Raw genomic sequence first — 17,615 nt, forward strand, 5'->3', positions numbered from 1 at the left:
GCCATAAATGATTCAATGAGCACCAATGTTGACTTATGTAACGAGAATTTGTTTGGTAGACCACATATAAACGAATTGGTATTAATCTGGACCAAAAGGTGTTGGCGTTTATAGCCTTTTTTTCTGCTGAACGCTTTGCCACCCAAGTAGAACAACTTAAATACATACAAAATACGAAAACGATGGTCTTTGGTTGATGACATTTAACATGGATTTACAAATTTGTTCTTTTGCAAATATGTCATCGAACGACTTTTCCGCCGGGCGTGCTGTATAGTTACTTTAAGCAAGACTTTATTGAAATCGTGTTGATGCAATTGGTAAGGGTTTATTGTTTTGTAATCGATTTGACCTTAAAGCCAATCCAATCTGTTTTGAAGAAAATAAAATGAAACACAGAGTCCATTTCATTTCAACTGTCATTTGTCATAAAGAAAGATGGTGATAAAAATCTGTCACACAAAATACATCTTTTTTTATGTCAGTTTTAGCTGTCAAAAGATAAAATACTTTTTATTTTGTTACCACTGAAAATATTCAAAAATAAACCAATAATGAAAGTAGCTGTTCAACAACTAGGGAAATAGCTACACCTCGTATTATGGCCATCATAAATGTTGACCGGAATTTCTCTAAACTGGAAACCTAATGTGAGAGGGGATTTAAGAAATTCAAATAAATAGGCTCGACTTCGACTGAAAAATTATTGAATCAAATGTCAAACCACAATGACTTTTGACAAACATTGTGTATGTACATTTAGTTGTCAGAAATGGGGGAGTTGTCAAATGTTTAATTTAAAAAACACTGAAATATACTTGATTATGTCCAAAGAAACTTAAAATGGTTTCTCATCTCATAACACTTTTATAATAATGTAAATTTATATTGATTTCATTTGATTTTTTTCGTTTTTTGTTTTTGTTAAATTCTTTCAGCATGTGATTGTCATCCAATTGGGTCGTCAGGCAAAACATGCAATCACACCTCTGGTCAGTGTCCGTGCAAGGATGGTGTAACAGGCTTAACATGCAATCGTTGCGCACGTGGCTATCAACAAAGCAGATCTCACATAGCACCTTGTATAAGTGAGTATTTTTATATACATAGTTATTTTTTTCTTTACATCCCAATACAATTATTGTGCTAACACAAACAGTAAATTCAAATTAACCTTTAGAAATCCCAAAGGTAGTCAGCATGATGGACACGCAAAATACGGCGCCAGATCCAAGCCAAGGTGATCCTAGTGCTCCTTATCGCACTGAAGGAGGGAGGGGTAAGTAAGTGTTATTTTTTTATTTTCATTATGATTTTGTTTTTGTGTGGAAATACATTTTATAATTTAAAAAAAATAATAATTTTAATTTTATGTTGCTTCAATTAACTAATCATTTTTTATTTTGAATGTTGATTTAATTATATTCCATTTTTCCTGTCTTCGCAATCAACATCGAAAATGTTTTTCATTTTAAATATCGATTGATTTAATATATTAAATATTTAATGAATATCAATCGTTGTCAGTTTGTATGTGTGAATTTTTGCGTATTCAGAGAAATTTGTATTCATTTTGTTTTCATTTCTGATAGAAATGTCAAAAATGACATTTCATTAATTCCGCAGCCTATCCATTATGCCATTGGCTTAATTTTACTAAGGGTATAGTTACATTTTTCGACAATTCGATTATAGAGATCAATGAAAATTAATTTTGTGAATGAATTCTAATCAAATTTTTTTTTCTGACAGAAATTGGTTTATGTATCAATTGCAATTGGAATTGGTGCATATGCTTATCTGTGTTTCAGCACATGGTCGGGTCGGTTCTCGTCATTGATAATTATTCTGTAAATTTGATTTCTCATCTCTATCTGTATTAGTTTTAGACAATTTTTTTTATTTTGCAATGACTGGACAATTCAGAGTACGTTATTGTAATATTCGTGGGCTAAGGGCAAATTTTTAGTTGGCATACCGCCATACTGTTTCATACAGCCAGCTGTTTTGACACTAAGTGAAACCCAAGTAGGTGAGGATTCCGATCCTGCTGAATTTTGTATTCATGGGTATAGCTTGCTGCCTTTATTCTTTTCCCACCACGGCCTCGCCATATACATTAGGAATAATGTTGCTTATCAGCTCTTACCACTTACAGAGTATCAACTTCTCGTGAATTTGATGCTTTGTCTGATTCCATCCAAAGAATTGTTTAGACCTATCATCGCACTGAAATCGTTGTTACGGGCTATTTCAATGTACACAATTTTTCATGGCCTCAACATTTAGGCCAGACAATACCCGATAGAGTGTGTGCAGAAATCTTCGCTAAGCTAAACTACCTAACTCAGCTAGTCAACGAGCCAACCCGAATATCAGACGTTGAAGGTCGAGCAGAAAACATTCTTGACTTGTTTCTTACCTCTGACCCTGATAAGTACCCTGTTCTATCTCCTCTAGGCACATCTAACCATTGTGTTATATCAGCAAATTTCTCATGTCAAAACTGTTCAGTTAAAGAAAGAGCTCCTAAGAGAACCGTTTGGCAATAAGAAAGCCAACTGGGAAGGCCTCAATAATTACTTCAGGATCTTTAACTGGTGACTGCTTCCTCGATAGTGACGTTGACGCCAGCGCTGATATGATCACAAGTTTGATTCTCCTGGGAATGAGAACTTTTATACCAAACAGGGTTAAAAGTGTCAGACCCAAGGAAAACGCTTAGTTTGATGCGAGCTGTAAAGAGGTTATTAGGGCCAAAGAGGTTAGTTTCCGTTGCTTTAACCAGTTGCTTTAAAGTTCAAACACCTATATTCGACAGACCAAATTTTTACATGACCAAAAGTTACGGCAAAAAATACTGCAATGTCCCAAAGGCAGTAAAAATGTTTGGTCATTTGTAAAAAAACATGAGGAATTCTTTCTCTTCTTCGGTTCCTACGTTCGTTGTCAATGACACTCCTTTTGTTAACTCTTTAGAGAAAGCTAATCTCTTTGCTAGGCAGTTCGCTGCCAATTCTACGCTGCCAGTGAATTTTAAGACTCCGCCTGTACTTGAGAGAGTTAATGATTCTATGGGACCAATCTTTTTTCGCACTCTTACTGTGGCAAGAGTCCTAAGAGATCTAAACACACATAAATCCGCTGGTTCTTAATGACCGGCAATACGGCATTCGTAGCAATAGGTCCACTGGTAATCTCATGGTTCATCTCACCGAGCAGCGGAGCAAATCTTTACATCGTTTTAGAGAAAGTAAGATTATTGCACTTGATATTTCAAAAGCATTTGATAGGGTTTGGCATCAGGCTCTCTTATCGAAAATGCGTGCATTCGGTTTTCATGAATCCCTGCTTCATTGGATTAGAATTTTTTTTCGGATCGTGCAATACAAATAGTATTGGATGGATTCAAGTCTGAAAACCATAAAATAAATGATGCTGTGCCCCAGGGCTCTGTTTTATCTCCAACATTATTTCTCATTTTTATTAATGATCTTCTGTCTGCAACATCTAATCCAATACATTGTTTCGCTGACGATAGTACTCTTAGCTTTTCATATTCGTTTTTAGACTCATATTCTTCTTCTTCGGTAGTGGAACTGCTACGACAAAATATGATAAGCTCATTAAATTCCGATCTAAACAGCATTGTTCCATGGGGATTAAAAAATAGAGTGTAATTTAATGCTTCGAAAACGCAATGCTGTCTTGTATCGTTTAAGCGAGATAAACCCCCATTGCCATTATCCATGGATGGCACTTGCATCAATGAGACTGAACACCTCGATATTCTCGGTATGTGTGTCACCAACCACCTCTTGTGGAATGATCACATACGCGATATCGCTAAAAATGCCGCAAGGTGTTTGGGTTTCCTTAGACGATGCAAGAAATATTTTACCCCTTCTGATCTGGCTGTTATCTACAAGTCTTATATACGTCCAAAGCTTGAGTATAACTCCCATCTCTAGGCTGGTGCTCCTGAAACCTACTTAAGCCTCTTGGATGGTATTGAACGTAGAGCATTTAAATTGATAGATGATAATATCATCATAAGTTCATTTACTTCGCATTGTCGTAAGGTCTCTTGTCTGACCCTTTTTTACCGTCATTTTAACGGCTTATGCTCTAGTGAAATAGCCAGTTGCATTCCTCCCCTTAAACAGTTTAACCGTAATACTCGCTCTTCTAGGAATGCTCATCAGTATACCCTGGAGTCCAACTTCGGTCGTACTGTCAAATGCAGAGATTCGTTCTTTAGCCGTACCACACTCTGTCTTTCCTAGTCATTGCAATAATCAGGAATTCAAAACCAACCTGTACCGACATCTCCTTTTAAACCCTCTCTCCTCTTCCCAGTGCTCACACTGTGCCTCTGCATAAAAAGGGTAGTAATCTCCCCTTGAGTGTGTGTTTATTATCAAAAAAATTATTTGAGTAATATTGAACCGATCAGTTCATAATTTGTATTTCCAATTACAAAAAAACGCAATAAAATATTCGGTCAAACTTTTTTTCGCCATTAATTTCAGCAATAGCTATAAATGGGCCCTAAGTTAAACAAAATACCTCCACAGAATCAATTATTTCTTATTTCACACCTTTTTAACTCCCAAATTAGGCAAGACCGTAAGAAGTCATTTGTAATAATGACAATTACAGATCTTACAGTATTGCCATACCTGACATTCGAATGTAAACTTAGCTTAAAACGCACAACATAAGTCTTCAAAATCAATAATTCTCAAATATTCTTTTAATAGTGCAGGTGATATTGTTTCTATTTTTAATATTCTAGGGTACTGTTAGTGCAGTGCACTTCATTTAAGTATACAATTAAAATTTAAACTCAAAAAGTCATGACTCACAGTAAAAGAAAACAGAAAAAAACAATGAACGGAAAAGAGCATTTGCAGTCTGAATCGGTATCTATTTTTGAAACACCACACTCCTTTGACACCGAATCCATTGCTGCATTACTTACGGTACTAATGAGACAAGTGTATTTGGGCCCAACTGTTCCTACTCTGAGGGCTCCTAGTCTTTTTTTGAAATATACTGTATATTTTTAACTTTAATTTCGTATTTCAAATCGGTTTATGTAAAGAATTCACATTGGACAAATTTCGGCTGAAGTCTAAAAAAACTACCATTAAATGTAGAATTTTATATTAAAAAATGCTTATAAAGTCTTTAAAACTAATGACTTCCTAATTTCATCTTCTTATTTGGCTGAAATATAGATGTCGCTACAACAGCTGTCAAAATATATAGTTAATCTTACGAATTCAATGCAAACAAAGCTGAAGAAGAAGCCGTTCGAGTTGGGCAGCTTTCGGATGTAATATTTTTGACATTTCAATCAAATTCCCATTAAATCTCAATGCAAGCTCAATATATTGTTTTCGAAACAAACTTTAAACTGTTTTCAAACTTTGTAAATACAGACATAGATGTCAGCTACGAGTAATGGGAACCAAGACGTTCTACACTTTTTGACAGCTTATGCGAATATAACTCCGATGTTCGAGAAGTAAGGCGGTTATGTGGTATAGTCCGGTCCTGATGAAATCTCAAAGACAACCCAAACAAAATCCAAGCATAAACAAAACACAACGCACGCAAGACAGTTTCCTACCGTTCTCGTGGTTCAAAAATGTACCTATTCTGTCGCACTGAAAATTCGTTGGAATCTCAAAACTCACAACGAAAAAAAAAACCAAAAACGTTCTGATATTGAAATTTAGATCTAGCACTCTCGCACACGGTAATAAACTATTGGCACTTGGCAGCCGCGAGATAGGCCAAAATCAACAGGGAACTCCTTGAAACGCTGATCCCGATTTCGTTTTGTTTAAATAAGAAAATTCTTAATTTTGTAACTTCGTCTAAAAGTGAAAGTATCTATACTTGCGCTTCAAGTCGAAATGAAGCAGAACACTCACCAGTTTTTGTTTTTTTGTTTTTTTTTTTTTTAATTCTATAAATAAACCTCACGGATGGCACAGATGCCTTGCTAATTGGTGTATAATTGAATGAAATCATTTCGCGATACTGGTTAAAGTCTAAGTTTTATTTATATTGAGTAATTATTTATCTATTTAGGTAATCATTGATTGATAGGTTAGGAACGTCGAAATTTTAAGAATGCAATACGCTTTTGTTTATGCGAATGCATCAGCGTTATTTTCTTAAGCTTAATTGTATTTGTTTTTTTTTTTAAATAAATAAATTCAAATCATTTGACATGGAATTCTAAATATGAAACTCCTCTTTCTGGATGGACTTTAATAAATGTTAAATGGAATGTACTTCGCGTAAACGAATGACGCTTAATTAATTAAGATGCCTGTGTGAAATGCAAGTTGACATAGTTGACAGTCTTATAAAAGGGAAAAAAGTGACTGAATGCGATGTGGAATTGGATTAAGACTGGCGTTAGAGAAATAATGTTATTTTCCTTGAAATAAATTAAACACTGCGGACTGAAAACGCTATTTAAAAAATGTATACTGAATCACATGTTTATACTGTGTTGTGTATTTAAACAAGAATATAATAATTTAAACTTCAAAAACAAATCTACAAACTTTAAAATGGTGTCAGTATATTTAAAAAATTAAATGAAGGCCAACAATTTGATAACCCACTTTAAAAGAAGAGCAATCACCTGAATATTTACCAGGTGTTCTCTAGTTTTTATTAACTTACTCGCAGTCCTTTATTTTTGGGGTTCGCTGCGTAGAGGGAAACTAAAATGGTTAAGTTATCATTACTAAGATTATAATATAATAATAATAGCTAACGACTTTAACCAAAAGGCTAAAACTCACTTTTTAATCTGCTATCTTTTGGCATTTTACAAGTCAAAACTCCGCATTAGGTTTTCCAATAAGAATAGCTGTCACTTTTAAATCTGCTATCTTCTGGCATTTGACAAGTCAAAACTCCGCCATCATTACAAACGGACCGTTACACGCTTCATGAAAATATAAAAATTACTTTAAAAAGGTGAAAAAACCAATTCGCACTTTCGCCAGAAAATATTCCTGACTTTGATATTTTTTGAAGAGGTGATAGCAATGTACCACCAAGTTGTTGTTATTTATCACACCTTTATAGTTTTTTTTTATTTTGTGACACGTGAAAGATAACAGGTATAGCCTACGTCAATGCTCCACAATCGATTCAAAGCCTTAAAGATGTAATTAGTGAAGTTATCGCAAATGTGCAAATTGGTCATGGGACATTTTATGGGAATGATATAGCGCTGGACCCGTAGTCTTGGCTGACTATGTTTTCCTTTACAATAAAATGTAATGAATTTTCAAAAAAACATTGGGTTTTTTATTGTCAAAATAAAACCTCGCAGCGACACCTGCTGGCAGTCATTAAAAAAATCACTGGTATACCCATCAATGGATGCTATCAATCCTAAACTTCACCTTTCCTGGAACGTTCGTAAATGAGTTGGATAGATAAATTGAAGTAGCTGTCAAAAATAAAAATAACTTTTAGCAATTAATTTGAAAATATTTGTATCAACCGGCTTCCGGAAATTACGCCAGAATTTTTTTTTGGAAAAAACGCCAGAAAATGTTTTCTGCTTCAAATTGGAAAAAGAAGCAGAATTTTTTTGTGAAAAAAAAGCCAGAAACATTGGAAATTGTGCCAGACAGAAATGGAAAGAAAACCAGAAACCAAAATGGAAATTAGGCCAGAAAACCAATTGATATATTCTGGCCTAATTTCCTAATATTAATTTGGAAAAAAAGCCAGAAAATATTTTGGCCAATATTGTAGACATTTTATCACAACAGGAAAAAACAGCCCCTGACATGCACCCGCGGGGGGCGGGCGCGGGCCGGCGGCGCGGTTACGGCGTGGCTGCCACGCAAAAATTACTTAAGTTTTCAATATATTTTTTTATTTGTAACAATTTATTTAACAAAATGGAAAAGAACAAAATATTTTTACTAAATGTAAACTTGCCGGCAGCATGGACATTTGTAATTTTCGTTTGAATCTGCAACTGTTTGAGCTTGCAACTTTAAGTTGCACTTCGAGCATATTTTCATATGCCTGCACGGCAACAACACAACGTTTGGTGGAAGGACCTGACATATACTACATAATATTACATCCGCTTCGCAACTAAACAATAATTCTTACAATAGATGATAAAGACAAAGAATGTGTAGTTAAACTATTTATTTATTACAACAATTTATACAAAATACAGTATAGTCTGGCGATTTTTCCTAAACATAAAAAGGAAAAAACGCCAGAAATTTTATTACTGGCTTTTTTCCAAATATTTTTTTTTTGCCTTTTTTCTATTTCTGTAAATAAAAAAAAGCCAGAAAATTTTTAGGAAAAAATGCCTGAAATTCCGAAATTTTGCCAGAAAAATTTGGGATTTTTTCCTAGGAAAAGAAGCAAGAATTTTGTATGAAGAATTTTGTGGCGTTTTTTCCAAAAAAAATTCTGGCGTAATTTCCGGGAGCCGTATCAACCTTGTGTCTGCAAGATTTAGACTGCTAAAACTCGTTTGGAAATTGGTCAACTACACCTTAAATTAAAACAATTTCGTCATAGTCTGTTGTATAAAAATCCTTTTCAAAAATACAATTCAACTAACATCTCGAGATTTTTCTTTCCAACACATATCAAGATTGTCAGATTCAAATTTTTGTTTTGTACGTAAAACATTCACAGAAAGGTTTTCGGATACCCCATCTATCTGAAATTGTAGTTATGTAGAATACTGAAACTGAAATCAGCATGCTGCTAAACACTGTACGTTTCCAGCCGTTCGTAATTGCAGCTGCTCAACTCTCGTAAAATATCTTGGAGGCCACTAAGAACAATCATTGGTTTTCCTCGCTAACCAATCATTTATGTTTTTTTGACAGGTTGGCCATAGCAACCATTTAACATTTCTATTATTGGCTGCGTTCAATCTTAGACAGATAGGGTATACAGCTGAGATGTCAAAAAAGGGAATCCAAAAATTTCTGGGTTATGTAGGTAACTGACAGAACAGCTGAATCAACACATGGTTGAATTTCAAGAAACTTAAAAATTAATTTCAGCTTTTTGAATTTGTTGGTAAACAAAAACGCAAGGCAACATCTGCTAATTAGGAAATGAGATCGAAATTCTTCCAAAGTATATCTAGGTATTGTCACTTCATTGTAGTCCTCGTTTCTGTTAGGATAGTTTTCTGTTAAACGTAAATCGTTTAAAACCGTAGATTTTACAAGTAAATTATTATTCGTATAGAATTCCAATTGAGCTAAGAGGAAATTTAACATAGATTAAAGATTAACGTTATCTCTTATTTATTAGGTAAATTGTAACGCATCTATCAATTAATCAATTCAATATTTTATGTTACAACAATTTGGACTTCAAAGCTTAAATGTTTCTTTGCTTGTTGTGAACAGCTGAAAGTTGTTTTTATTTTTTGACAACTATCCAACTCGTTCGACAAGGTATCTTAAAATCCACCTATCCAAGATACCCTATCCAATACGAGATTGAACGCAACCATTTTAAAAAAGGTTCCTAGTCGAAATCTTACTTAAAAATATGTTTGACTTTGACAGAAGTGTGTCATTGGAATGGCATACAATTGAACCAAAAATTAATGAAACGATTTGGCATTTTTTTTACAGAAGAAAATCATCTGTAAATGAGTTTCCGTCAGGAAAAAAATTAAATACGTTTTTAGCAAGAAATGATTCTACAATTATACTTTTTATCCTCAAGAGAAAAAAGGATCCTTAAAACATCAATTTAATATGTTTATAAAGACATTGATATACATTTAGACGCCATATATCCTCACATTCCGTTGTACTGACATAAAGTCGAGCATGCACTTTGACATGTACAATGTACATATGACTTTTTTCATTATTATCAACGACAAAATACTTCTTGAATCAAATCAGAAATTGTATTTATTCAAACGGTTCTTCGATGCTCACGCATATAACTTTACTTTGACACAGTCACCCCTTGTACCCTTCTTAAAATCTCCTTATAGTGCCAGTGAACCTATAGAAAGAAAAAGCAAGGAAAGTATTGAAGAACCAAACGGTTTGTTGGTGCATTGAACGCGACTAAAAAAATAAAAGATAATGATAATGATGTTGAAGAAATTTGTTCAAAAGCACATTACGTAGATGCACATATCACAGATGTACATAGGTACAGCAACATAGCTTTGTAAAGATGTCCTTGAAAAAAATTGTGTGTTTTTGAAAATAATGATTCTATGACTTTTAGATTCCTGTCAGGGATTTTTACTATTTTTTTTATTTAAGCATTCTTAATAAAAAGAAAAACGGAATTACTTTTTCTCGTATTACCTTCTCATTAAATTCCTTTGCAGTAACAATTCTCAAGTCTTGCAACGCTTTGAGAAGACACCATCATTATTTATATTATATACTTTCTATATGAAGGTACTATTTAATTTAAGATTGCGTTGAAACCCGATGTATACACATGATAAGTTTGATTGAAGGATAAACTTGATATTCCGTTCATAAAAACTAAAACAAAAAATGATGCAACGGTTTTACACACTCCCCCTAATGCGTATGATAGGTTGGCAGCAATGCTGTCATCATCAAATCATCATCACTACTATACACATACATACATATTATTATGTATTCTTCAAGTATGCCGGTTGTTGTGACATAAACTGAGGAGAACACCCTCCAGACGACAACTTCCTCTATAAAGGCTCTTGGAAAAGTTTACATGTTCCGTAAAACGTATAAAGTAGGTAGGGGGTGTTGGGGTTGGTGTTGGTGTTGACGTATACTCGAACTATAGTACCGACACATTAGGTAGATGTTGTATCCATATCTATAGCTGTTTAACTCAACTTTCCGCGATTGGAGATAAGACATGGAGCTATAGGGAGACGTTCCTATAATATATTTGTTAGGTACATGTATAGTTTTATAGTTTTTATGCATATTACGTTTATAATATTGAATGACACTTTAACAAATTGTTTAGTGTTTCTTCTGCCTTTGAACAGAAACATTTTTTCCCTTGTTTTTAATATTTATAATCTTTAAGGACTTTATCCATGTTTAGATTCTTCCTTTCTATAGCCCAAAGCGCAGAGAAATATTCTTGACATGTATTTTTGCCCATAGAAAGAGAGAAACGATAAAATTTTATTTCTATGGAGGAGGTGTTAACTTTTTAAATTTACTTAAGTGATCAAAATAAGAATCTTGTCACGTTTAGCTGGGTATTTAGTGGGTTAGGTTATATTTTTGTATTTAGTTTAGTTAAGCAATGTTTCTTATGCTATATAGAATCTCCAGAGAATATTTCTAGAAGAGATGCTTATTCCATTTTTATAAGTCTGGAAATGGGGTATCGTTTTCTTTGATCTGGGCCAAAAGAAAACTGTTTACTTCCTTTCCCTAGATGGTGATGGCTTTATGAACTCTTAATCACTACCTTTATCGTACTTCATGCACTTTCTACAAAAAAGAGTTATAGGAGCTATCGCTTTGAGTTTGAATTTTCAAAACAGGGATTTTTAACTGCAAATAAGAAGAGATCCATTCTCGCCCCGTTTGTAAATATCTTGACTAAGGATAAATGTCATTATCCTTAAGAGTGAAATTCACGACATTCGGGAACTCGTGTTGTTTTTTTTTCATTGGTCGAGAATTAAGGAACAATAATTTGATTCTGCTGTTAACTGTCATATTTTTCATCACCATCTTGCTAAAGAGAAATATGTAAACACCACATCAATGGGTGCGTTCAAACTCGTGTTGGATGGCAATATTGGATATGTGGAATATTCACAAAAGAGAGAACATTTAGATTTCGACGTCCAAAAATATTGTAAAGGAAAGTGTTCTACCAATAATTTTAATGATTCATATTCGGTTTTTAGGAAAAACATACAAATTTGAAGTTCTTTTTCGGATTCGTTCAAATTCAAACATTTGTTAAATCAGCTGTTCTGTCAAATACCCAAATATACCAGAAATTGGTAGCATTCACAAAGCTAGTGGCTACATCTAACCACAAAAGTAGTTGAAATTTCCCCTCTGACGTAGTTTAAAAAAATCGGCTATAAAGTTAGTGGAGAATGATTGTATCATTCAGTAATTAAATACAAATATAACTCATTCAAATTGTCTTAAATTTGATTTTATTGAATTTAAAAACACAAAAGATAAGTAAAAGTTATCAAATCGAAAATGTTTCCTATTTCATATATCTGCATTTGTCAGTAATATGACAGTTCCAGATTGACTAGCTTTGTAGTGTAGTTTTGCATTCACAAAGCTAGTTGAATTTTGACTACATAGCTACTAGCTTTGTGAATGCGACGATTCTTAAATACCTTTGGATTTCTTTTTTGACATCCCAGCTGATTTCAATCAGCTGTTCAGTTCTTTTACAAACAGTAACAATAAGGTATCCGAAAACACCCTATCTGTCTAAAATTGAAGCCAATGTCATTCAGTTCAAGCCATAACGCCATAATGCTAATGCATGCTTATTAATGAAGTTTTTGATAAACATTTCAAGACCCAACCAGCGAGTATTCGGCGGCGTTGCTGATGAATGTGTTAAAAGCTTTAAAACCTTAGTCGGTGTTGTATCGGTTTTTTTTTTTTTTTGACAGGAGAAAATCTTTAAAAGACTCTTGGCAGTATTCGACACCAAGTAGTGTGGGACTCTTAACCACTAAAACCACCTCTTCATCAGGACCAATCTTGAAGGATCGACTTCCAATTTTTCTTTCTTAACTTTGTACAATCACTTTGGGGAAAGTTTAAACTTTTAATCCTTTCCCATGTTTTTTTTAGACCATAAGTACATGAGGCTTGGTTCTTCTTAATCTCCGAGCATGGTTTCTTATATTCAAGACGGACCTCATTTTAGAATTAGTATGACTTTGCAGTCTCTGGCTGTGCGATACAGCTTTCTTTTAACAACTTCTGTAACCATTTCTATTTGTAAGTCACGATGTAGATCGGTATTTCTTATGTACCAAGGTGCATTAACTATTCCACGAAGGACTTTGCTTTGGAATTTTTGGATTATTTCGGTATTTGTTTCCTTTGTACAGCCCCATAATTGGATTCCATAGGTCCAAAAAGGCTTTAGTTCTTGATTATACAGCATTATTTTGTTTTGAATTGATAAATCATTTAATTTTTCAAAGTACTGACTGAGAAGATCCCTTTGCAGTTTGTACTCAAGTCCCTCATGCCAAACATTGTCAAAAGCTTGAGCAACATCCAAGAAAATAGCTGAACATACTTGTTTTTCTTCTAATGCTTTTTCTATTACATCCGATATTCTATGAACTTGGTCTATCGTGGAATGTTTATTTCTAAAGCCAAACTGATGGTTTGGGATTAACCTTCTTTCTTCTACGATTTTGCTAAGTCTCTTCAGAAGCAGTTTTTCAAAAACTTTTGCCATAATTGGTATAAGCGATATTGGTCTGTAAGCCGTCACTTCTGTAGGGGGTTTACCTTGCTTTGGTATGACAATTACTACAGCAATTTTCCAATGGTGCTGGACATACCGGTGCTTAAGGCATGCATTTATTATATACTGGAGTTTTATGAAGGCTTTCAATGGCATTTCCTTCATAACCTGAGCAGTAATTAGATCGTAACCTGGTGATTTTTTATTTGGTAGTTGATGTAAACACATACTTTTTATTTTTTTAAGTCTTACAATTGGTATTTCACTTTCATCTTTCTTATCAAAAAACTGTAAGTTATTTTCAGCCGCGTTTGATGAGTATTGCTTAAAAACACTCGCAAGATGTTCAGCGAAAAGGTTAGCTTTTTCTTTCGAGTTACCGATCCATTTCCCATCTTGAGATTTCAAGGGCGAGTTTTGTAAATGCGGTCTTTTCAGGCGCTTGGCTGCTTTCCATAGCGAAAAATCGGTTGAAGCATCAGTCGTTAAATTCCTTAGGAATGTCCTGAATCATTTTAGAATTTGTTTATTTGTTTTTTAGGATTGTTGCTTATACGGTTAAACGTTGTTTTATCATCTGGAAATCTAATATTTTGCCATTTTCTTCGAGCTCTTCTTTTCTCTATTATCAATTCTCTTATCTCTAAAGAATATTTTATTTCATTTTGTCTTCTATTAGAAAATGTTGGAGTACTTTCTTCAGCGGTCTGTTGCACATCAGCAATAAATTGTTCCACTTCATGGTCAATTTTCTCGATCCATGGGAGATCTTAAATTTATAAAACTTAAAAGCCGTTTTCTAAAATCATTCCAGTTTGTTTTCTTATTTACAAGCTTTGGATTTTTTTTTCTAGTACTTCCGATTCACTTAGTGATAGAATCACTGGAGTATGATCTGATGACAGGTCATAATTACCTTCGACACTAATGTGATTTCGTTTGATTCCTTAGCTACGAAAAAGTCAATAACGTCTGGTATTTTGTTAGTATCGGAAGGACAGTAAGTTGGCGTCCTGGAGGAATAGAATTGCAATTGTATTTGCGGCCTGCTTGGAAAAGTCTTTTGCCATTTGTTTATATAAGTCTTGAACCCTGATGGGTGTGTTTCGCATTAAAGTCTCCGCCAACAAGAAAGTTATGCCCAAGAAGATCAAATAGATCTGTATAGTCATCTTCTGTCGGGGAGCGCCTTGGTGGGCAGTATATAGCTGCTATCTTAAACTCTTTCTTTTTCATACCAATACTAATAGTTGTTTCTTGCATATTTTCACCAGTAAAATTGGCTACTTCATAATGTTTCAAGCTTTCTTTTATAAGAATTGCCGATCCACCTCTTGCCTTGTCAGCTGGATGTAGAGCGTGGTAACATGAATAGTTTTCTTTACATTATCTAGACTTTGCCCATTCGAGAAATGAGTTTCGGACACCAGGCAAATATCGATATGTTCTAGATCTAAAAAGATTTTTAATTCGGATGAATGTTGTATAAGACCGTATACATTCCATGTAGCGATTTTAAGTGTTCTGTCCATCATTGTTTTTTAAGAGCGACTTTTTTGCTAAGCATTTGAGTCCTGTTTATCAATTCTTTTAAAAATAAGTTGTAGCATTTCTGTTATGGAAGTCTCTTCATTCTTCCGCACATTTTTCACAGTATGAGAATATGCTTTCTTTTCATCGCTTTTACTTTGAACAGCCTTTTTAGGCGGTTCCTTCTTAGTATTGTTTTCAGCTGTTAAATCGGTATTTACTGTATTACTGCGTTTGTCTCTAGCAGATGTATTTTTGCTTCTGAGCTCTTGGAATTTTTTGGCAACTGGGCAGCCTCTATAGCTTGCCGGGTGATTACCCTTGCAGTTCACACATTTTGCTTTCTGATCTTTGCTCATAGGACAACTCTTGGTTGCAGTATTTTTGGGTATAACCAAAAGCTTGGCAACGTTTGCCCTGCGGAACAACTTTAGATTTTCGGAGTGGTTCAATTTTAACAGATATGCCCAAGATTGATCTTACTTTATAAATCTCCTCGAGACTTTGTTTGCAACCAAAAGTAAGCATGAATTTCTCCATTTGATATTAAATTTTAACAATATGAATGCATTGTTGAAGAATAGAAGAATGTAGTTCTTATTTGTCAAATGTTAAAAAGTGACATCTTGAAGAGTGACAGAAGTCCAAATAGTATGCTAACTAACTGTCAAATGTTAGTCCAGAAATTAAAGTAAGATTGGCCAGCGACCAAAAGTATGCCTCTTGAAATAAAAAATGGCAAAATTTCTCAGTTGTGTGCTTAACTAATCTGTATTTAATACAACATCAATAATAAAGTACTAATAAAAATCAACGGTCCCGCTTACAATATCTTTGTGAACAAAATAAGTTGGAAATGAAATTTAGCTTCGTTAAAATTATTTCTTTTTATATTTTTTCAGAATGCGAAAAATGCAAAATAAACACAAAAAGGCTAAATCTCAACAAGTATTGCAAAAGAGACTACGGTAAGAAAATAAATCCTTTACCGATTTTAGAAATGAGCAAACCTCATTGCGAATTACTGAGAGTCCAATATTGCGGATTCCATAATCCACCCTTAAGAATATGTAATAAAACAGTGTACATTTATTTACAGCAATAATGGTAAAGGTAATTGGTCGAGAAACGAGCACAGAAGTGAGCAGCAGCGAACAATACACGAAGGAAAGCCAAGAAGAAATGGTCAAGTTCGATATAAGCATCCAAGCGGTATTCAAAAGGTCCCCGCAAGTAGCAGGCACTTCGAGTACGATGATGAAACGAGGACCTATGACATGGATGATACCATATAAAGATCTGGAATGTCGATGTCCAAAAATCAAAATTAATAGGTACATTTCATTTGTGTTGTTATATGTTTGTTCAAAATTAAAACTTTACTTCTATTTAACTATTTTTTCAGATCTTACCTTGTATTAGGTAAGGACTCCGAAGCTCCACCTGGTTATCTAGGTATTGGGCCACGATCAATTGTTATAGAATGGAAGGACGAGTGGTACAGACGTATGAAACGCTTCCAAAGGCGGGCGCGAACTTGCGAATGAAACAATAACAAAAACAAAAATTATATAGAAAGTCTAAATTAAAATAAAACAAAACAAAAACAAAAAACTGTATACACTAAATCCGTATATATATATATTATATTATTTGTATATTTAGATTTAATTTTAAACTTACAGAAATATATCCACAACGCGCATTTATTTATTTTTAATACTATACTTATTTTTTTGTTTTTTTATTTTTTTTTATAATTCAATCTAGTTCTTAATGTAAATTTAAAATTCTTTATTTATCAAAGAAACAAAAATATCTTAAAATAATATTTTAGTAATATTATGGAAAATATTTTAATTATTACTACAATAATTAGCAATAAGCAATATTATAAACAAAGAACTATTTAATTTAAAAGAAAATAATTGTGTTAAATATACTTAACCTTAACAATACAAAAAAAAGATTATTATTGCCATATTTAATTTGGATAAGAATTTTAGTCGCTAGAAATAGATGAAACCGAAATAAATAAAAATGAAACAAAAATAGCAACAATAACAATAAAAAGAAAAACAACAGAAAACCAAAAATTCAATCAATTGTTTTTGTTTTATTAAAAAAATAAAAAATGTATTGAACTCGAGGATTGTTGTAGTCATTTATTGTTTAAATATTATAAAATAATGTTTTTTTAGAAAAATCAAGTTCTTCTTTTTTGACTCAGAAAAATGTGCTGAGCCAAGTCCGGGCATATTAAGAATGCTCTGAATATCCTCTAAGCACTTAGCTATCACTATTTGACATTTGTCAATTAACGTCAATTTCTCCCTTTAAAACAAAAAATAAGATTCAAAACTTAAATGAAAATGAGAAACTAATTTCACGTCAACAGCATTAAATTTTAAGGAATGAGTTATTTTATTCTGAGCTAATAGAAGCTCAGAGAATGTTTAGAACGAAAAAAGAAAAACATTAGAAGCTCTGAAAGTTCAGAATAAACATAATTTTTTGTTAGACAATTCGGGCTCTACTCCGAACTAAAAAGCCACAACGCCTATGGTAGATAAAAAAGGAAA

At 33.4% G+C, this 17,615-nt stretch overlaps 1 protein-coding gene across 2 annotated transcripts in view; it reads left to right on the plus strand.

Annotated features, from left to right (window-relative positions):
- The window catches only part of LOC129946199 (netrin-B), a 158,262-nt gene extending 141,079 nt beyond the window's left edge, over window positions 1–17,183 (plus strand). Inside the window, exons 3-7 of one of the 2 annotated variants that reach the window (XM_056056292.1) lie at window positions 939–1,088; window positions 1,181–1,279; window positions 15,936–16,001; window positions 16,133–16,367; window positions 16,439–17,183. In XM_056056292.1, the coding sequence (XP_055912267.1) occupies window positions 939–1,088; window positions 1,181–1,279; window positions 15,936–16,001; window positions 16,133–16,367; window positions 16,439–16,580 (692 nt within the window). In that variant the 3' untranslated portion in view covers window positions 16,581–17,183. Of the gene's footprint in view, window positions 1–938; window positions 1,089–1,180; window positions 1,284–15,935; window positions 16,002–16,132; window positions 16,368–16,438 lie in introns of both variants that reach the window. The other variant, XM_056056293.1, reaches the window with a different exon arrangement.
- Window positions 17,184–17,615: the final 432 nt, after the last annotated feature.

This window comes from Eupeodes corollae, chromosome 2 (assembly GCF_945859685.1).
Source record: "Eupeodes corollae chromosome 2, idEupCoro1.1, whole genome shotgun sequence".
NCBI classification, from domain to species: domain Eukaryota; kingdom Metazoa; phylum Arthropoda; class Insecta; order Diptera; family Syrphidae; genus Eupeodes; species Eupeodes corollae.